Source organism: Neofelis nebulosa, chromosome 7 (assembly GCF_028018385.1).
Source record: "Neofelis nebulosa isolate mNeoNeb1 chromosome 7, mNeoNeb1.pri, whole genome shotgun sequence".
Classification (NCBI taxonomy): domain Eukaryota; kingdom Metazoa; phylum Chordata; class Mammalia; order Carnivora; family Felidae; genus Neofelis; species Neofelis nebulosa.
In genome coordinates, this window is record NC_080788.1 from 81,949,010 (window position 1) to 81,971,329 (window position 22,320).

The following is a 22,320-nucleotide window of genomic DNA, read 5'->3' on the forward strand; positions in this document are numbered from 1 at the left end:
CTAAATCCAACTTCAATGGATTGTTGTGAAAAAACTTGCTCTAAAATTTGAGTGGCTCTCAAATTTCAATATGCATTAACAGGGATTGCAAAAACATAGAAAACAGATTGCTGGGCTTTACTCCCAGATTTCTGGTTAAGCAGATTTTGGATGGGGCCCGATAATTTGCATTTCTAACAAGTTCTTGGTGAGGTGGATATTGCTAGTTTGGGGACCTAAGTTTGAAAACAATTTTTCTAAACCAGTAACATCACTGGTTGGGAATGGCAGTAATTGTTAGTAACTGTCTCTTGTAGCAGGTTTAAGACATTATATATTAACTTTTAAATTTCATTTTAAAAATTCATGTTTAAATGAAGACTTAAAATTAAAACAATCATTTGAGATACGCCTGGGTGACTCTGTTGGTTGAGCGTTCAGCTATGGCTCAGGTCATGATCTCATGGTTCATGACCTTGAACCCAGTGTCACACTTGCTGGTCAGTGCAGAGCCTGGTTCAGATCCTCTGTCCACTCCCCCCCCACCCCTGATTTCTCCCTGTGCACCATCCACCCCCTGCTTGTGCTCTCTCTCTCAAAAATAAATAAACACTAAAAAAAACTATCTGGGGTGCCTGGGGGGCTCAGTCAGTTGAGTGTCTGACCCTTGAGCACCTGACTTTTGATTTCAGCTCAGGTTGTTATCTTCCAGTTTGTGAAAATGAGCCTCATGTCAGGCTCTGTGTTGGTGTGGGGCCTGCTTCTCATTCTCTCTTTCCCTCTCTCTCTGCCCCTTCCCCACTCAGGAGCCCTCCCTCTCAAAATAAATAAAATAACTTAAAAATTTTATTAAAAAAATCATTTGAGCTGGAGATAACGTTGACAAAAAGAATTACCTAGAGTCAACTCTTCTCTGCTATCCTTAGCAAGCATAACAGCATGTTCTGAAACTTCAGCTGCTTCTCTCTGTACAAGCTGACGTAAACAAGCCAGTACTGCTCTTCTCAGTAACAAATAGGGACTACAAAGATTCACCTGAAAAATACCAATTGGGAAATGAAAGAGCTGAAATTCTTGGTGGCATTCATAATAAGTCTAATAGACATACACTGGATCCCTCCTGATTCTGTCCAGCTCATCACTAGGCTAGATTCAATTTGTTAAATACACAGAAACTTCTACAAACTATTCTAGTACATATTTTTTATTACAATTTAGAAATAAATAGCTTAAGGAGTAGTACATGTACTTGATTATGAAATATTCATAAACACATCCAAGCAGAAGCCTCTGGACAGTGTTAGAAGACACAAAATTTACATGAATAAAACAGTTTCGAGATAAAAGAAATACAACTGAGAAAGACTTTATTTGTAGCTTATACAATTGTGCTCATGCAAAAATATTATAATGTTTTACCATCCTCTAAGTAGAAATTTATATAGATCCATATAAGCAATATAACATACTGGTTAAAAGGGAGGCTCTGGAGTCAAACTGCCTCACTTTGAGTCCTAGATCCACCATTTACTAGCTGTGTGACCTTGGGCAAATTATTTAACCTCTCTGTGCCTTAGTTTCCTTATTTGTAAAATGGAAATAACACTACCCCCATCTTATAGGGCTGTTGCAAAGTTAATTCAGAGAAACATGCAAAAGGGCTTAGCAAAGTTTCTGGCACACAGTAAGTGCTCAATAAATGTTAGTTATTAACTATTATTAACAGTCTATCACTAGTATTTTATTCAGATGCCAGAGTAAGTAAACGCATTTTCAAATAAAGACAGAAAAGAGTTTTACTCAGAAAACATATTCACCAAAAACACTCTAGAGACACACATTACAGACAACAGGTTTTATATGTATGTATATCTACTTGTATATAATGGATATACATGTATGTACATAGATGTTACATATCAGAGATAAAGAATATTTCTGCTAGAATGACAGACTCCTTCCACATATTTTTCTTAGAAGTGTTTGAACAATGTAAATCTCAATAGATTGTGTCTACTGAAGGTAAATGGTATGACTGCGATGTATCTTAAATGAACAATTAAAAAAGCCAAAGTTTCTGGATACAAATTTTTTCTAAGTGATTCATAAGTAGAATAAAGTCAAGTTTTTGCAATTTATTTTTTTCTAACAATGAAAGCAAAGACCAGTAAAAGTGTGGCTTATGTCAATGAATATGTGTCTTATACTATTGATTTTCCAAGCAAATTTGAGAAAGAAGGGCATACTTTGTATAGTGATCTTTATTTAGATATGGTGTATGTGAGAAAAAAACAGAACTGAAGTAGGTGAGTTTGTTGAAAAGAGCAGAGGATAAATTCTGAGAAAAAGAGTAGGTGGTGACAGCTGGTTTTTAACACATAAAAAAAAAAAAAAAAGCAAAGGGAGTGAAACTAAATTTTATCAGAAGCCAAAGACAGGTTTGTGAATATATCATCAGTGAAACATATGGATGGGAACTGCTTTATAAATATATTTTATTATACCCTCAAGACATATCATGAACTGAAAAGTCGAAAGAGGAATGCCATTCACAAAGTCTAAAGTTAATGTCATTCCAATCATGTTAAAGAACCACTGTTAGAAACTAGTACATAGGATAACAAGGGAGTTAAAATGTAAAAAGATTAAGTTTATTCATGCCCAAGATTATGGCTGTATTTTACAACAAAAACAAAAAAGCATTCTACAAGGCAATTTTAAAGAAAAGTTAATGAATCTACTAGTTATCTCACTGGAGTTTTACAAACATATAATACAAGGCAGGCGCAGCATTTATTCAGGCTGGTCAAACAATCTTTTACAGACAGCATGCTTATAAAAGTACTCTTTACTTGTTTGGTAGAAAAAAAATTGAAGGCAGTCACACAAAGCAAAACGGAACATTTAATATCTCCACGTCATTCTCCAGCATTTATATTGGGAAGAGGAACAGAGTGAATTAAGGCAAACAAACCAAGCAGGCAAAATACAGAAATTAGGTCAAACTGTAATTATAATTCCTTTCTGAAATGAATATATTAAATCAAAATGATGCAAAATTAAGTGCAAGGAGTGAGTGCACTGGCTGGAGAAGGTTAGGGAGGATTTGTTTACACTGGTATTAAATAATCACCATGTAACATGCTATACATACTGGACTTTGCATTAATGGTTAGCTTAAACAAAGAGATGCAGGGGAAAACAAGAACATCTACAACCAAAATAACGACACAAAGAAACAGCACTGCAAACCTCAAAAAAAAAAAGTTAGGAATTGAGGGTGAGGGACCTACCAACACAGAATTATCCAACAAGATCTCCTGTACAAAAACAAATGACAGACTGGTCATGACAAAACCAAAAGATAAATACTAGGATGATTTTGACAACAGTCAGCTAAGCATTAAAATATAAATGTTGATAGAGCTATCATTCAAACTGGCTTAGCTTCGACTTTAAAACTATGCCATGAATATTTCATTTTCCAACTTAAAATAGGAGTTGAACTAAGATCTTGGAAACAGTCAACTCAAGATGTAAAGATATAAAATATACAATAACTTAAAAATGTACATTTATGTAATTAGATTTTCCTTTGGAAACTCTCATTAAGCCTCAGTAACAAAGCCAGATCAAATAGACATGAGTGTTAAAAGAGTGATCTAGATTGCATCAAATGAACAGGTGTCCAGCAAGGGACAAAGTTAATGGTTTACTTCATCACAAGTTAATTATAAATTTTTTACTCTTGGAAGCCAACTTAGAATACTCAGAATTGCTAGTGTAGCTAAGACCAAGTTCAGAATGGAAGTTAAACAGCATGCAGTTAGAAGAAAACCCTTTCTGTAAGATTCTTTCCTAATGATGAAATATATTCTGAATCTTCAGGGAGTTTCAATTAAAATGAAAACACTTCATGCTAAATAATTAAATTCTTTGTAGAAAAGAAAATCTGATTACAAAGTTGTTAAACAGGAAAGCAAAAGCAATTTTCTTACTATAGGAAATACTCTAAAATATAATAAATTCAATCTAATAAATTTAGAAGAAAAGCTTACTAAAAAATTAAGACATGAAATTAACAAACTATAGTGATAGCAATTTTTGAATGACTTTTGAATAAGAAAAAATCATTTTAATGCTTAAATATTATGAGTAACATAAATAATATTTGTTAATTGTTAATTTTGATTTTCGCAACTGCTCTTAATATTCCAAGAGAAACATCCAATAGTAATCTCTATTCTTTATATGTAAACTTTCTCAGTCTGGGAAAAAAAAAAGTAACAAATTTAATCAGTTCTAATTCACTAAGAATTAGTAGTAAGTTTTGCTTTTTATTTCTCAATAAATATAATGGAGAGTGAAAGTCTGACCAACTTACAAAGGAGTGGCTATTTTTCAATAATTGGTTTTGGGGATGGTTCTTTGAATTAGAGAATAATATTCCTAGGGAAAAGTCATTGAGTAGTAAAGGTAAAAAACAAAACCCTTTTCCAGTAAGTGCTATTTTCTCTAATATGTGTTTAACCTAGAGAGGAACCAAGTTTCTATCAGAAAAGTCAGTCACATCCTCTTTTTAAGAGTCTTACATAACTTTGACCATAAAAATCACTATTAACATTAACATAATGTCTGTTTAAGTTATATGTTAGAAAATAAAAACTACTACATATTGAGTGGTTATTAAGTGCCAAGGACATGTGCCTTAATGGGTGGTATCTCGTGCAATCTTTGTTTTATAGACAAGATAGCTGAGGCTGGAAGAGGTTATGGGACTTCTCTAAGGCCACAAAGCTAAGAGGTGGTAGAGATGAGGTTAAGAGCTAATCAAAACTACAAAGTCAGTAAGAAATAAAGAAATGGGAACTTAACAAGGAGTTCAGAAACTGGATTCTAGGGGTGCCTGGGTGGCTCAGTCGGCTGAGCGTCTGGCTTGGGCTCAGGTCATGATCTTGCAGTCCGTGAGTTCGAGCCCCTCATTGGGCTCTGTGTTGACAGCTTGGAGCCTGAAGCCTGCTTCAGATTCCATGTCTCCCTCTCTCTCTGTCCCTTCCCTGCTCATACTCTGTCTCTCTCTGAATTAAAAAACACAAAAAAATTAAAAAAAAAAAAAAAAAAAAGAAACCTGGATTATAGACTTAGAGCTACCACTACTTCTAGATATGTTACCTTGGACAAATTATTTGACTTTTTTGGTGCTTGGTTTTGTTTTGTTTTGTTTTTTGGGGGGGGGTGGGGGGAAGATTGGTTTTAATGATATTTGAAGTTCTTTCAAGGTCTGAAATGCTGTATATCCTGCCTTCAGCTTGTGAATGAAAGGTCTGTCTAAAGTAATAATTCTCAACTGTCATGTTACTAATGGGAATGTGTTGTAAACATTCTAGGGGCAGAAATAGTTTAAAAGCAATGGTGTCAAGTTTTAACTCCAAATGTAACCCAATTTTTGAGGCAAATTTAGATAGAAAGTGGTGATACTCAAGGTAAATCTTAAAACCACTGATGATTATGAACCATTTACCAGAACTTTTAGCATTTAGCTTGCATTATTTATTAAACATATTATTAGAACCCAGATATTGATGCATATGCCACTAGAATATTAAGGAAAAATGTTATTTTCCCATCTGAGGTGGAGAGAACTTTATATATAATTATTTGAAATAATGTCACATACATTTTTTCCATGTCCTATAGCATTTATACAGTACCCAGGACATTTGAGCATCCAATACATGTTTACTGATTAATGAATAAACATTCCAAATGGTAAGTTCAAAATTAATAGAACAAAACTGAATCAATATATGAGAGGTTTGAGATGTGATTACATGAAATTTGGCCCTACCCGCTAAAAAAACCAGAAACGAGAGGAAACAGCTATTGTACACAGACTAGAGAATTATTAAAAATAAATCTAAGTTTCCAATGAAAAAAAACTAAGGACTCACTTAAAATTTTATACTCACACAGAGGCAGCTGACCAAGCTAGACAGGTTGACATGTCTTGGAGCAAACATATGAAGCTGCTGAAGGCAAGAGATGGCCTGAGCTTGAACAAGGCAGTCTGGGTTATCCTGCATCACCGCACAACCCAAAAGACAGGAAGTCCTTAAGGTGGAAATGGAAGTACTATTACCTAAAATGAAAGCACAAATCTTTGAATAATTCATCTATGAAATCATTCCTCTTTAAACTCATATTATTGAGTTTATTAATTTTAACCAATTTTAAACTTAAGGATCTGTGAAGTAAATTTCTTCTACAAAAGAAAGCCAGGTGACAGATTTTTGGGTTATGTTAGTTACTCCTAGTCTGAAAAATTTGTCAATACAAATCACTAGGCAAATAAGAACCTCAGCCTATCTGAAGGCTACACCAAAATTTCATGAAAAGTGGAATTAGAATGGCTAATGAACTTAGCCCTGCTTATATTAGTTGAGTTTCTTTCAAATATTAAAATCATTCATGGACTTTACATTTGAAAAGATCAGATTATCTGAGTTTTGGGACTTAGTCATTTATTTCTTAGAAGAGAGAAGCTCTTTACACTATTCCACTTGAATTTTTCACTTCAATTGTTAAGAAAAGCATATTAAAAATATATCTAATCTTTCTAAATACGACACTCCTTATCTTTTCAAGGTAAAAGAAATCAGACTAGATGGCATTTCACAAAATATACTGATCACCTACTATGTGCCAATCATAAAGGCTTTTCAACTTTTCCCTCATTTGATAGAAAAGGAAACCAAAGACCAAAGACAAAGATTTTCCAAAGGTCATCCAATTAACTGGTGGTGGAGTGGGGCATCTCGCTGGCACAGCTGGTTAAACATCCGACTCCTGATTTGGGCCCAGGTCATGATCTCATGGTTTGTGAGACTGAGCCCTGTGTTGAGTTTTGCACTGACAGCACAGAGCCTGCTTGGGGTTTTCTCGTTCTCTTTCGCAAAAATAAATAAATAAACTTAAAAAAAAAAAAAAAGTAGTGGTGGAGTTTACATTAAGTTTCCTACTTTCTCTGTTATTTTCTATTATGTCAACATGCAGGAGTCAAAATCTTCTTCCTGAGATGACTCTCAATATTCTGCTCATGTATTTGCATAGAACACTGTGCTAAACTTCACTTCACTGACAAGTATTTGAGTCAGTGATAAGAAGTGAATTCATTTTCACATGTGTATTTTTAATTTAAAACATCACAAAATGAGCTATGCATACCCTGTAGTTCTGGACCCAAAGTAGTAATAAGGGCATTCAAACAGCGACCAAGACTTTGTTGAACTTCAGCATGAGTAGGAGGCACATTTAACAATAACATTATAATAAGAGAAAGGGTGGGTTCCACATGCATATGGTACAGTGGGCCAGCAGAATCAATAATCAGTGATAGCGAATGTAGTGCCCAGGTCTGTGAAGACAGAGAAAAACAATTTAAAATGCTACAGCAGCATTAAGAAACATGAAACACAATGAATTGTTCTTTGTTGAAGGAAGTGATAAATTAACGACACATTATAGTACTTGTGTGCTATTATAACTAACCTGGAAAGAGAAACAGAGAACATACAAAGTTTAAGAAAAAATTTCTCTCAAATATCCAGTAAAAAACCCTGACAATCATCTAATTTCAAATGCTAAACTTAAATCTATCTCAGTACTAAGAATTCCAAGATTGGGGTGCCTGGGTGGCTCAGTCAGTTGAGCGTCCGACTTTGGCTCAGGTCATGATCTCACAGCTCGTGAGTTCGAGCCCCGCGTCGGGCTCTGTGCTGACAACTCAGAGCCTGGGCCTGCTTTGGATTCTGTGTCTCCCTCTCTCTCTGCCCCTAAACAACTCCCATTCTGTCTCCATCTCTCTCAAAAATAAATAAACATTAAAAAAAAAAAAAATTAAAAATTAAAAAGAATTCCAAGATAATGTTTGGTTCTTTAACTAATAGCTTGAACTAAATCTAGTTTACCGTAAACTGTTTTTTGTTCAATCTATGTGGAGAAAATTCAAGTTTTTAAAAGATTCAACAATATTTACAATTACATGCAGTAATATGGACAAATCTCTTGAACGTAATGTTGAAGAAAGCCAGACATAAAAGAGTATGTACCATATGATTCCAATGATATAAAGTATAAAAGCAGGCAAAACTAACATATGATGCTGCAAATCAGGATAGTGGTTATCCTTGGTAGGACAGGTAGTAACTAGAAGAGAACATGAGGAGAGCGTTTGGGGTATTGATAATGTTCTATTTCTTGATCTAGGTGCTGGTTACATGGTGTATTTAGTTTGTATACTTTACTCACAGAGACGCACACTTATGATAAGTGCACTTTTACAAACATATAAAAATAAATATACATGTATTAAATAAGTGTATACATTATATATATAAATATATATAATATAGTAAACAAACAGATTTGCCTTTGAGACAAATCTGCCCTGCCACATGGTTTTATAAATAAAGCTTCACTGAAACACAGTCGTGCTCATTCATTTACATACTATTTATGACTGCTACTGCTACAATGGCAGAACTGAGCAGCTGACAGAGAGTGTATGGCATGTAAAGTGTACATAATTTACCATATGGCTCTTAAAATAATAAGTTGGTCAACTCTGGTTTAAATGAAACAAGACTCTACCAGTACCTCAGAATGAGGTTGTCTTTGGAGACAGGGCCTTTAATGAAGTTAAAATGAGGCTATTAGAGCAAGCCCTAATCCAATGTGACTAGTGTCCTTCTAAGAAGATAAAATTTGGACAGAGTAATGCTAGAGATGCACATGCACAAAGGAAAAACCATGTGAAGATACAATGAGAAGGTGACCAACTGCAAGCCAATGAAAGAGGGCTCAGAAGAAACTAAACTGGCTGACACTTTGATCTAGGACTTCTAGCCTACAGAACCATGAGAAAACAAATTTCTGCTATTTAAGCCAACCAGTGAATGAATGAATGAATGAACGAATAAATGAAAGAAAGAAAGAAAGAAAGAAAGAAAGAAAGAAAGAAAGAAAGAAAGAAGAAGGAAAGAAAGAAGACTGGCCATATACTGACAACCAAGCAGTCAGGCAGATGATGGGTATAATAGATTCCTTATAGTGTACACTCTATCTACTTCTATATACATTTGAAGGACATAAAAATTCCTCCCTTTAGGAAATTCAGAAAGCTTTATCCCTCTTATCAATGAATGTATAAGAAAGCTTAGAGTACTAAACATTCTACAAAAATAAACTGTTAAGTCAGAGACAGCAGTAATCAAGAAGAGTCAGATTTAATGACAGTGGAAGCCACTAAAAGCATTTAAATTAATCAACTGAAAAAGTATTCGATGTAAATGTATGTGCATTCACAATAGACTTCTTGAAGGGGGAGAAGAGAAATATAATAAATAGAAGCAAAGGAGGATGAAAGAATGGAACACCTTATAAGTTAACTCAATCAACTACTGGATAATGATGATGAAGAGACTATTAGTAATATGGTAGTAATTCAAAGAAGGAAAGCTAACTGTGGATTAGGGATGTTGAAATTTGACAAGAAGGTGGTTAAACTGGATTTCAGAACACTAGAAAATTTGGATGATCAGACAGGACCAGGAAGGGAAAAGAACAACAGGAAAATATAAGTGCAGACATGAGAATGGCATGAGTGGAATGAGAACAGGCAGACTGCCTATGAGAGAAGTCAGTACTCTGGGGTAATGATAGATAAGGTTCCTGGGTCAGCTGATAGGACTTGAATGAGAAGGAGATTTAGGAAGCAATAAGCAGTTTCCCAGCTTTTTGACAGGAAAGTTGCAAGATGAAAGCCTTTCAGGAAAACAAATGTGGCTTCTTATCTAGGGAGAGTTGAAAAGAACCTAAAAACACTACTATAATAATTAGGAACACACGAGGGGGACAGAGATAAGATAAGGAGAGTAAAAGAACAGGAAGAATAACAATCAATCAAGATTTGATTAAAATATCAAGAAAATGATGATTTTAACTGACATGGGTAAGATGCGTACAATAATATGGTAAAGTGGTTAAGAGCATGGGTTTGGAGCCCGTGACTTGTGTTCTTGAACTGATTAGATGATTTTTTAGCTTTCAGCTGTGAGCAAGTTACTTAGCTTCTGTAAGCCCCAGTTTTCTTTTTGTATAAGGGGAATATACACCCTAGATTACTGTGAGGCTTACACATGTTAATATGTTGTTAGAAGAATGTGATACAAAGCTTGGTACCTATTAAGTTCTCCAAAATGGTAAATGTTATTATTAAGATGGAAGGAAGATCGATTTCAGAAAAAAAATACTAAATTTGACTTTAGAAACTCCTGAGTGTGAAGTAAGGATAGCAAGATTTGACTAAGACTTGAATTTCAAAAATCCGTCCAGGTTAACAATGGCTTAGACATTTACTGGGCGGGGTGCGTGTGTGTGTGTGTGTGTGTGTGTGTGTGTGTGTGTGTGTTATTTACAAGTTACTAGTGGCCGATAAAAACATAATCTGCATTATCTACAAATCATGAATTTCAAGAAAAGTATCACATGGAGTACTTACCTGCACATCAGGAGAAGTACTGTCCTGAGACAAAGTATAAAGGATTCCGACACAAGAATTCAAATGCTGAGAAGAACTTATCCCTCCTAAATATCTATATAGGGATCCCAAAGCCAATGAGTATCCTGTTCTGGTAACCACATCCCTTGCTGATTTCAGTCTGTAATTATGGAAATAAACAATAGTTACTGAAAAAAACTAATGCATGCACACTGTCACTTAGGCAAAACTTTTTGTATGAATAGCTGCAAAATTCAAAAATATGTTACCGATAAAAACATTTTGAAATAACCTGAAAGGTATCTTAAAAAGAAAAACATTTTAAATAAAAACATCTTCACATTTTTAAAGATTTAAGTATGAACAATTTCAATGTTTTTCAGAGATGCACACACTAAATTTATAAAACAAGCATTATTACTTTACTGTTAAGTCACTCTTTAAAAGTTCAAGTATAACCAACACACAATATGCTATTAGTTTCAGGCATACAGTGTAGTGATTTGACATTTTGATACATTATCAAAAGATCCCGACAATAAGTCTAGTTACCATCTATTACCATACAAATTTTCATCAATTTTATTGACTATATTCCACATGTTATACATGAGCTTCCCATGACTCATTTATTCCCTTCACCTATTTTGTCCCTCTTCCCCTGATTCCTGTAACCAACAGTTTATTTCTTGCATCTATGACTTATTTTCTTTGTTCATTCATTTCTTTTCACAAGTAAGTGAAATTACATGGTACTGGTCTTTCTTGGTCTTATTTTACTGAGCATAATACACTCTAGGTCCATCCATGTTGTTGCAAACGGCATGATTTCCTTTTTTATGGCTGAGTAGTATTACACACACACACCCATCTTCTTTATCCACTCATTTATTTTTTTTAAATTTTTTTTTAACATTTATTTATTTTTGAGACAGAGAGAGACAGAGCATGAACGGGGGAGGGTCAGAGAGAGGGAGACACAGAATCTGAAACAGGCTCTAGGCTCTGAGCTGTCAGCACAGACCCTGATGAGGGCTCGAACTCACGAACCATGAGATCATGACCTGAGCCGAAGTTAGATGCTTAACTGACTGAGCCACCCAGGTGCCCCACAGCATGATTTTTTTTTTTTTTTTTTTTTAGCGTTTATTTATTTTTGAGAGAGAGAAAGAGAGAGAGAGAGAGAACATGAGAGGCAGACGGGCAGAGAGAGAGAGACAGAGACACAGAATCGGAAGCAGGCTCCAGGCTCTGAGCTGTCAGCACAAAGCCTGATGCAGGGCTCGAACCCATGGACTGAGAGATCATGACCTGAGCTGAAGTCGGATGCTCAACCAACTGAGCCATCCAGGCACTCCTGCAGATAGTTCTCTGAATTGATGTTTTCATTTCCTTTGAATAAATAGAAGTGGAATTGCTGGATCAAATGGTATTTCTATTTTTAATTTTTTTAAGAACCTCTACACTGTTTTCCATAGTGGTTGTACCAATTATATTCCCACAGTGCATGAAGGTTCCCTTTTCTGCACATGCTCAACACTTGTACTATCTTTTGGATACAAACCAATTAGACAAGTGTGAGCTGATATCTCATGGTGGTTTTGATTTGCATGTCCCTGATGATTAATGATGTTGAGAATCTGTTAATGTGCTTGTTGGCCATCTGTATGCCTTCTTTGGGAAAAAATTTAATCACATCGTCTGCCTATTTTTTTTAAGTTTATTTTTATTTATTATTTTTAAATTTATTTATTTTTTAATTTCCATGCAAGTTAGCATATACTGCAACAATGATTTCAGGATTAATGCCCCTTATCCATTTAGCCCATCCTTCCTTCCTCAACCCCACCAGCATCCCTCTGTTTGTTCTCTGTATTTAAGAGTCTCTTATGTTTTGTCCCCTCCCCCCGGTTTTTATATTATATTTCTTCCCTTCCCTTAGGTTCATCTGTTTTGTGTCTTAAAGTCCTCATATGAGTGAAGTCATATATTTGTCTTTCTCGGACTAATTTTGCTTAGGTTAAAACTCTCTACTTCCATCCACGGAGTTGTAAAAGGTAAGATTTCATTTTTTTTGATTGCCGAATAATACTCCATTGTGTGTGTATACATATATATAGATTTACATATAGATTTAGATTATATATATACACACACATATATATAGATTTATATATATATAGGTAGATTTATACACACACACACACCACATCTTCTTTATCCATTCATCCACTGACGGACATTTGGGCTCTTTCCATTCTTTGGCTATTGTTGATAGTGCTGCTATAAACATGGGGGTGCATGTGCCCCTTCTAAACAGCATACCTGTATCCATTAGATAAATACCTAGTAGTGCAATTGCTGGGTCATAGGGTAGTTCTATTTTCAACTTTTAAGGAGTTATATTTTTAACTTTTTAAGGAACCTCCCTACTGTATTTCAGAGTGGCCGCACCGGTTTGCATTCCCACCAGCAGTGCAAAAGAGATCCTCTCTCTACACATCCTCGCCAACGTCTGTTGTTGCCTGAGTTGTTCATGTTAGCCATTCTGACAGGTGTGAGGTGGTATCTCATTGTGGTTTTGATTTGTATTTCCCTGATGATGAGTGACATTGAGCATTTTTCATGCATCAGTTGGCCATCTGGATGTCTTCTTTGGAGAAGTATCTATTCTTGTCTTTTGCCCATTTCTTCCCTGGATTATTTGTTTTTTGGGTGTTGAGTTTGGTAAGTTCTTTACAGATCTTGGATAATAACCCTTTATCTGATATGTCGTTTGCAAATATCTTCTCCCATTCTGTCAGTTGCCTTTAGTTTTGCTGATTGTTTCCTTTGGTGCAGAAGCTTTTTACTTTGATGAGGTCCCAATAGTTCATTTTTGCTTTTGTTTCTCTTGCCACTGGAGACGTGTTGAGTAAGAAGTTGCTGTGGTCAAAGTCAAAGAGATTTTTGCTTGCTTTCTCAAGGATTTTGATGGATTCCTGTCTTATATTTAGGTTTTTCATCCATTTTGAGCTTAATTTTGTGCATGGTGTAAGAAAGTGGCCCAGGTTCATTTTTCTGCATGTTGTTTTCCAGTTTCCCCAGCACCATTTGCTGAAGAGACTGTCTTTATTCCATTGGATATTCTTTCCTGCTTTGTCAAAGATTAGTTGGCCGTATGTTTGTGGGTCCATTTCTGGGTTCTCTATTCGGTTCCATTGATCTGAGTGTCTGTTCTTGTGCCAGTATCATGATGTCTTGATGATTACAGCTTTGTAATACAGCTTGAAGTCCGGGATTGTGATGACTCCTGCTTTGGTTTTCTTTTTCAAGATTGTTTTGACTATTCGGGTTTTTGTAGTTCCATACAAATTTTAGGATTGTTTGTTCTAGCTCTGTGAAGAATGCTGGTGTTATTTTGATAGGTACTGCATTGAATATGTAGATTGCTTTGGGTAGTATTGACATTTTAACAATATTTGTTTTATCCAGGAGCATGGAATATTTTCGCATTTTTGTGTGTGTGTGTCTTCTTCAATTTCTTTCATAAGCTTTCTATAGTTTTCAGTATATAGATTTTTTACCTCTTTGGTTAGGTTTATTCCTAGGTATTTTATGGTTTTGGGGGTAATTGTAAATGGGATAGGTTCCTTGATTTCTCTTTCTGTTGCTTCATTGTTGGTGTATAGGAATGCAACCAACTTCTGTGCATTGATTTTATATGCTGTGACTTTGCTGAATTCATGGATCAGTTCTAGCAGTTTTTTGGTGGAATCTTTTGGGTCTTTCATATACAGTATCATGTCATCTGGGAAGAGTGAAAGTTTGACCTCCTCCTGGCAGATCTGAAGGCTTTTTATTTCTTTGTGTTGTCTGATTGCTGAGGCTAAGACTTCCAATACTATGTTGAATAACAGGGGCAAGAGTGGACATCCCTGTCTTCTTCCTGACCTTAGGGGGAAAGCTCTCAGTTTTTCCCCGAGGATGATGTTAGTGGTGGGTCTTTCATATATGGCTTTTATGATCTTGTGGTATGATCCTTCTACCCTACTTTCTTGGGGAGTTTCTTATCAAGAAAGGATGCTGTTTTTGTCAAATGTTTTCTCTGCATCTATGGAGAGGATCATGTGCTTCTTGTCCTTTCTTTTGACATGATGAATCACACTGATTGTTTTGTGGATATTGAACCAGGCCAGCATCCCAGTTATAAATCCTACTTAGTTGTGGTGAATAATTTTTTTAATGTATTGTTGGATCCAGTCGGCTAATATCTTGTTGAGGATTTTTGCATCCATGTTCATCAGGGAAATTCGTCTATAGTTCTCCTTTTTAGTGGGGTCTCTGTCTGGTTTTGGAATCAAGGTAATGCTGTCTTCATAGAAAGAGTTTGGAAGTTTTCCTTCCATTTCTATTTTTTTGGGACAGCTTCAAGAGAATAGGTGTTAATTCTTCTTTAAATGTTTGGTAGAATTCCCCTGGCAAGCCATGGGGTCCTGGACTCTTGTTTTTTGGAAGATTTTTGATTAGCAATTCGATTTATTTATTGGTTATGGGTCTGTTCAAATTCTCTTTTTCTTCTTGTTTCAGTTTTGGTAGTTTATATGTTTCTAGGAATTTCCCCATTTCTTCCAGATTGCCTATTTCATTAGTATATAATTGCTCATAATATTCTCTTATTATTGTTTGTATTTTGCTGTGTTGGTTGTGATCTCTCCTCTTTCATTCTTGATTTTATTTATTTGGGTCCTTTCCTTTTTCTTTTTGATTAAACTGGCCAGGGGTTTATCAATTTTGTTAATTCTTTCAAAGAATCAGCTTCTGGTTTCATTTATCTGTTCTGTTTTTGTTTTGTTTGTTTTGTTTCGATAGCATTGATTTCTGCTCTAATCTTTATTATTTCCTGACTTCTGCTAGTTTTGCATTTTACTTGCTGTTCTTTTTCCAGCTCTTTAAGGTGTAAGGTTAGGTTGTGTATCTGAGACCTTTCTTCCTTCTTTAGGAAGGCCTGGATCGCTATATACTTCCCTCTTATGATTGTCTTTACTGCGTCACAGAGGTTTTGGGCTGTGGTGTTATCATTTTCATTGGCGTCAATGTATTTTTTAATTTCCTCTTTAACTTCTTGGTTAGCCCATTCATTCTTTAGTAGGATGTTCTTTAGTCTCCAAGTATTTGTTATCTTTCAACATTTTTTCTTGTGGTTGATTGTGAGTTTCATAGCATTGAAAATATGGTCTGAAAATATGCATGGTATGATCTCAATCTTTTTGAACTTGTTGAGCGCTGATATGTGTCCCAGTATGTGATCTATTCTGGAGAAGGTTCCATGTGCATTGGAAAAGAATGTGTATTCTGCTGCTTTAGGATGAAATGTCCTGAATGTATCTGTTAAGTCCATTTGGTCCAGCATGTGATTCAAAGCCATTGTTTCATTGTTGATTTTCTGTTTAAACGATCTGTTGATTGCTGTAAGGGGGAGGGGGTTGCAGTCCCCTACTATTATGGATTATTATCAAAGAGTTTCTTTCTGTTTGTGATTGATTTATATATTTGGGTTCTTCCACATTTGGAGCATAAATGCTTACAATTGTTAGGTCTTCTTGGTGGACAGACCCCTTAATTACGATATAATGCCTTTCTTCATCTCTTGTTACAGTCTTTATTTTAAAGTCTAGATTGTCTGATATAAATGTGGCTATTCCGGCTTTCTTTTGGTACCATTAGCATGATAGATGGTTCTCCATCCCCTTACTTTCAATTTGAAGGTGTCTTTAGGTCTAAAGTGGGTCTCTTGTAAACAGCATATAGATGGATCCTATTTTCTTATCCATTCTGTTACCCTATGTCTTTTGATTGGAGCATTTAGTCCATGGACATTTAGGGTGAGTACTGAAAGATATGAATTTATTGCCTTTATGTTGCCTGTAGAGTTGGGAGTTTCTGGTGTTCTCTGGTCCTTTCTAGTCTTTCTTGCTTGTGGTCTTTTTTTTTTTCTCTCTCTCCCCTGTCTTTTCTGCCCTCAGAGAGTCCCCCTTAAAATTTCTTGCAGGGCTGGTTTAGTGGTCATGAACTCCTTTAATTTTTGTTTGGGAAACTTTTAATCTCTCCTTCTATTCTGAATGATAGCCTTGCTGGATAAAGAATTCTTGGCTGCATATTTTTCCAATTCAGCACATTGAACATATCCTGACACTCCTTTCTGGCCTGCCAAATTTCTGTGGATAGGTCTGCTGCAAACCTGATCTGTCTTCCCTCGTAGATTAAAGACTTTTTTTTCCCTTCCTGCTTTCATGATTCTGTCCTTTTCTAAGTACTTTGTGAATTTGAATATGATATGCCTTGTTGATGGTTGGTTTTTGTTGAATCTAATGGGAGTCCTCTACTTCCCGGATTTTGATGTCTGTGTCTTTCCCCAGGTTAGGAAAGTTTTCTGCTATGATTTGCTCACATAACCCTTCTACTCCTTTTTCTATCTTCTGGGACCCCTATGATTCTGATTCCTTTTTAATAAGTCACTGATTTTCCTAATTCTTTTTCTAATTTTTAATGTTTATTTATTTTTGAGACAGAGACAGTATGAGCAGCGAAGGGGCAGAGAGAGAGGGAGACAAAGAATCTGAAGCAGGCTCCAGGCCCTTAGCCCGACACGGGGCTTGAACTCACGAACTGGGAGATCATGACCCGAGCCAAAGTTGGACATTCAACCAACTGAGCCACTCAGGAGCCCCTGATTTTCCTAATTCTCAAATCGTGTTCTTTTGCCTTAGTCTCCTTCTTTTTTTCTGCTTCATTATTCTCCATGAGTTTGTCCTCTATATCGCTGATTCACTGCTCTGCCTCATCCATCCTTGCTGCTGTGGCATCCATTCGAGATTGCAGCTCAGTTATAGCATTTTTTATTTTATCCAGACTAGCTTTTACTTCTTTTATCTTCACAGAAAGGGATTCTAATCTATTTTCAAACCCAGCTTGTATTCTTATTATTCTGATTCTAAATTCTGTTTCACACAACTTGCTTGTATCTGTGTTAAGTCCCTGGTTGTCATTTCTTCTTGCTCTTTCTTTTGGGGTGAATCCCTTCATTTCATCATTTTAAAGGAAGAAAAGGAATTAATTAGGTAAAAGAAAATTAAAATTAAAAAATTAAAAACAACACACAAAAAAAATCAAGTAAATAATGCTAGATTGTAGGTGTGTTTTGGTCTGGTTGTTGAAAGGAGATTGATTAGAGAAAAAAGGGAAAGATAAGAAAAGAAAAAAAAATGGAAAACGTTTGAAATTTGAAAAAGTGAATACAATGAAACAATATTTTTAACAAAAATTGAAAATAAAAATAATTTTTTTCTTTCTGTACTGAAGAATAAGAAAAATTAAAAAAAACTGAATAGATGGACCAGTGAAAAGACTGAAGTATGATAAAAATTACATCAGTTTCCCCTAGAAGACAAACTACGAAGCACTTTATAGTCTGTAAACTAAGCAGGCAGAAAGACTTGTGTTCCTGAAGAGCGAGGTTGGCCTAGATGGGTGGGTGGAGCTTAGTGTAACAGCTCCATTCTCCACTAGATGGCACTGCTTAGCTTACTGGGGTGGATTGCTGTGGTGCTTGCAGGTGTATCCACACATGCACGGGAGGCGTGAAAAAGGCATCACCCAGCTACCCAGTCTCTAGTATCAGAATTCTGTTCTCCTCAACCATCAATCACACACCCGTCCTTTTGTCTGTGGCTTCCTTCTACACCCCACTTATACAGTCCGTGACCAAGCCATCAGGTTGCCCGGTGGCAACTCCCTCTTGAGTTTTATCTCAGATGTGGCTGTGTTTCCCAACCCCTCACTTCTGAGGGACTGCGGCTTTGGCCCATTCTGATCCTCTGTGGGAGAGTCTCTTAGAGAAATGGCCAGGTGCCCACCCACCCCCAGAAACGTTCATGGGACCGTGCTGCTGCTGATGACCAGAGACTGAAGCTGGGTGCAAGCCTGCCCCAGAAAAAGTTCATGCGAACATGTAGCAGTGTTTCAGGGATTTTGGTAAATCACAACACACATCTGGCACCAGGTTTCCCCTTAACATCCTGTTCTAGCACCAGTGAATCTCTGGGGTCTGCTGGCATCTTTGCCTGCGGGGTGGCCACCGAGCCTCTACCAAATGTCTTCTTAGCAGGGGAACCACCTCTCCCCATGTGACCCAAGGATCCCTCAGACTTCACTCTCTGCTCCTGGGGATTTGCCCTACCCCCCCCAGAGCTCCTCCAGGTATCAAGCTGCGGAGTTTCCGATTCTGTGCTCCTCCTGTTTATAGAGTCTTAATGGAATTTAAACCCTCTCCTTTCTCTCTTTTTTGTTCAGTCCCAGTGGCTGTTTCCACTTTTCCACTTTCTCTCCAGCTGCTTTTGGGGGAGGGGAGTGCTCTTCCCGTACTCTCCTCCTCCCCCCACCCCTCATCTCCGTCCTCTCTCCGCAAGCAAAAACAGCTCCTTGCCCTCCGCAGCTTCTCTCTACCCCAGTTCACCTGTCTGTGCTGCATACCTGCTATGTTCTGTGGTTCAGGTGGTGCAGATTGTTGTTTTAATACTCAAGTCAGTTTTCTAGGTGCGCAGGATGGTTTAGTGTTGATCTGGCTGTATTTCATGGACGAGAAATGCAAAAAAAACTTCTATGCTATTCTGCCATCTAGTCCCCTGCCCATTTTTAAATCAGGGTTTTTTTTGACATGAAATAGAAGTTCTTTATATATTTTGGATATTAACCTCTTATCAAATATATGATTTGCAAATATCTTCCTCCATTCAGTAGGTTCCCTTAGGTTTCCTTTTTTTTGTTGATGTTTTCATTCATTGTACAAAAACTTTTCAGTATGATGTAATTCCATTTGTTTATTTTTGCTTTTATTGGGATTGCCTGAGGAAACTGACCTCCTTCCCCCAAAATATTAAGACTAATGTTTTCTTCTAGGAGTTTTATGATTTTAGGTCTTACTTCAAGTCTTTCATCCACTTTGAATTTATTTTTGTAAACAATGTAAGATAGTGGTCCAGTTTCAATCTTTTGCATGTAGTTATCTTCTTTTCTCAACACCATTTATTAAACAGACTGTCTTTCCTTATTTCCTTATAGTCCTAATTGACTATATATGCTTGTATTTATTTCTGGGCTCTCTATTCCATCATGCTGATCTGTGTTTCTTTTGTGCCAGTAACATACTATTTTAATTACTCCAGGTTTGTAGTACAGTTTGAATCAGGGAGCACATCTCCAGCTTTGTTCTTCTTTTTCAAGACTGCTTTGGCTATTTGGGATCTTTTGTGGCTCCACACAAATTTCAGGATTTTTTGTTCTAGCACTATGAAAAATGTCATTGGTATTTTGACAGGGATTACACTGAATCTGTAGAGTGCTTTGGGTAGTATGGATATCTTAACAAATTAAATCTTACAATCCATGAGCACAGCGTGTGTATGTGTGTATGCATAAACGCACATATATGGGATGCTTTGTGAATTTGCATATCGTCCATGGGGCGTATGCTATATCTTTTCATTTATTTGTGTCATCTTCAATTTCTTTCATCAATGTCTTACAGTTTTCAGGGTACAGGTCATTCAGTTCTTTGGCTAAATTTATTCTTAGGTATTTTATTCTTGCTGACAATACTAATTGAGATTGTTTCCTTAATCTCTTTCTGGTAACTTATTAATGCAAAGAAACTGATTTCTGCATGTTAATTTTGTATCCTGTGAGTTTATTGAATTCATTTAATTCTAATGGTTTTTGGTGGAGTCTTTAGGGTTTTCTATATACAGTACCATGTCATCTGCAAACAATGACAGTTTTCCTTCTTCCTTTCCAATCTGGATGGCTTTTATTTCTTTTTCTTGTCTAATTGTGTGGCTAAGACTTCCAAAACTAAGGTGAATAACAGTGGAGAGAGTGGGCATCCTTGTTTTGTTCCTAATCTTAGAGCAAAAGCTTTTAGCTTTTCACTGTTGAGTGTTAGCTGTAATGCTGAGGTATGTTGTTTCCATACCCACTTTGTTGAGAGCATTATTAAGTTGCATTTTAAAAATGCACATTGCTGAGACACTTTATTTCCATACAAAGAGACTTTGGGGGTACATGGGTGGCTCAGTCAGTTAAGCCTCTGATTCTTTATTTCGGCTGAAGTCACTATTTCATGATTTGGGAGATCTATCCCTGTGTTGGGCTCTGTGCTGACAGCATGGAGCCTGCTTAGGATTCTCTCTCTTCCGCTCTCTCTCTGCTCTTCTCCTACATGTGTCCTATCTCTCTCAAAATAAACATTAAAAAAAAAAAAGAACTTTGATTTTAAAATTAAATACAGCAAGAAAAATCAATGTTTACTAGTTTTATTATGCATTCTGTGCTAATTTAAGTGTTTTCCATTTAGTCCTTTATTTATTTATTTTAAAAAATATTTATTTATTTAAGTAATCTCTACACCCAATGTGGGGCTTGAACTCACAACTCTGAGATCAAGAGTCACATGCTCCTCTGAATGAGCCAGCCAGCCGCCCCTATGTTCAGTCCTTTTTTAAAAAAATTTTTATTTATTTATTTTTGAAAGAGAGAGAGAAAGAGCGTGCGCCCATGTGCACAACCAGGGGAGGTGTGCTATCTGTTTAGAGCACGACGTGGGGCTCGATCCCACAACTCTGGGATCATGACCAGAGCTGAAATCAAGAGTCAGATGCTTAATCAACTGAGCCACCCAGATGCCCCTACATTTAGTCCTTTAATCCTCCCAACAACTTTGAGATTTACACTATTATCAGTTACTTTTTACAGATGAGAACAGAATGATATCCAAAGTAACTCTTACTAAGTAACCATTACATGAAGATTAGGATTTGAACTAAGTTAGTAATCTAACTTTAAACTTCAAACTGTTGACCAAATCAGACACATATATTCAGTAGACTGGAAGGTGAAAGTGCTATATTTATTATCTCATTTATCTTAACATTCTCAAGCAGGCGGCGTAGTACTGACAACCTTCTATTTGAAATAGAGGAAAACGAGCTGTGGGGTTTGCTCTCTACTCATGATCTCAGAGCTAGCAAAAATGAAAACATAGTTTGTTTCCTGATGATGAAAACCTAGACTTTTCTCTTTCCAGTACATTGTTATTACTACCTATTATCTATATTTTACATGATAAAATTCCCTAAATTTCTTAGTCCCATCGTCCATTCCAGGGATGGCCAATTATACTACTCATATAGTGATGTTTCTCTTATTAAATAAAAACTAAAGCCAAAGTAATAATAGTTCTATATTCCAAGATGAGCAAAGGGGAGGCTAGCCTTCATATAAAGTATCCATGTTTATCAATTTTTTTCTGAATTAATTCCCAGAATGGAGTTTCACTAGTTCCAAAAAATCAACAATCTATACCCAGTTTTGACAGATAGTCTCTGCATATTAAAGAAATTCACTTACTTGTCAAAGCTAACTTGAGCTAATGCAGCAGTAAAAGCTCCATCATCAACCACTTGGGCTAATCTAGCCCATGCCTCTGCAGCTGCACATCTCAAGAGGGGGTTGGGACTTTCTAGGGCTCCCATCACCAATGCCACGGCAAGTCTTCTCATTTCTTCTGGACCCAAGTTTCCCTTGGAGCCAGCTAAGTACTGAAATACGTAAAGAACAATCTAAACTTACAACTGTAATAAATTTTCCAATCCAGTTTGGAATATATATTCTGGTTGACTAAAGATGTTCATACTTGGATTACTATTTAAACATAAACATACACACACACACACACACACACACACACA

General features: G+C 36.3%; 1 protein-coding gene across 8 annotated transcripts in view; it reads right to left on the reverse strand.

The window, feature by feature from the left end:
* The window catches only part of HEATR5A (HEAT repeat containing 5A), a 121,256-nt gene that overhangs the window by 40,993 nt on the left and 57,943 nt on the right, over positions 1-22,320 (reverse strand). For 5 of the 8 annotated variants that reach the window (XM_058738742.1, XM_058738741.1, XM_058738738.1 and 2 more), the window contains 6 exons: positions 21,980-22,170; positions 10,538-10,697; positions 7,204-7,393; positions 5,949-6,118; positions 3,273-3,299; positions 876-1,014 (listed from right to left, as the gene is read on the reverse strand). In XM_058738742.1, the coding sequence (XP_058594725.1) occupies positions 876-1,014; positions 3,273-3,299; positions 5,949-6,118; positions 7,204-7,393; positions 10,538-10,697; positions 21,980-22,170 (877 nt within the window). The remainder of the gene's footprint in view (positions 1-875; positions 1,015-3,272; positions 3,300-5,948; positions 6,119-7,203; positions 7,394-10,537; positions 10,698-21,979; positions 22,171-22,320) is intronic. The other 3 variants (XM_058738745.1, XM_058738744.1, XM_058738743.1) reach the window with 1 other exon arrangement.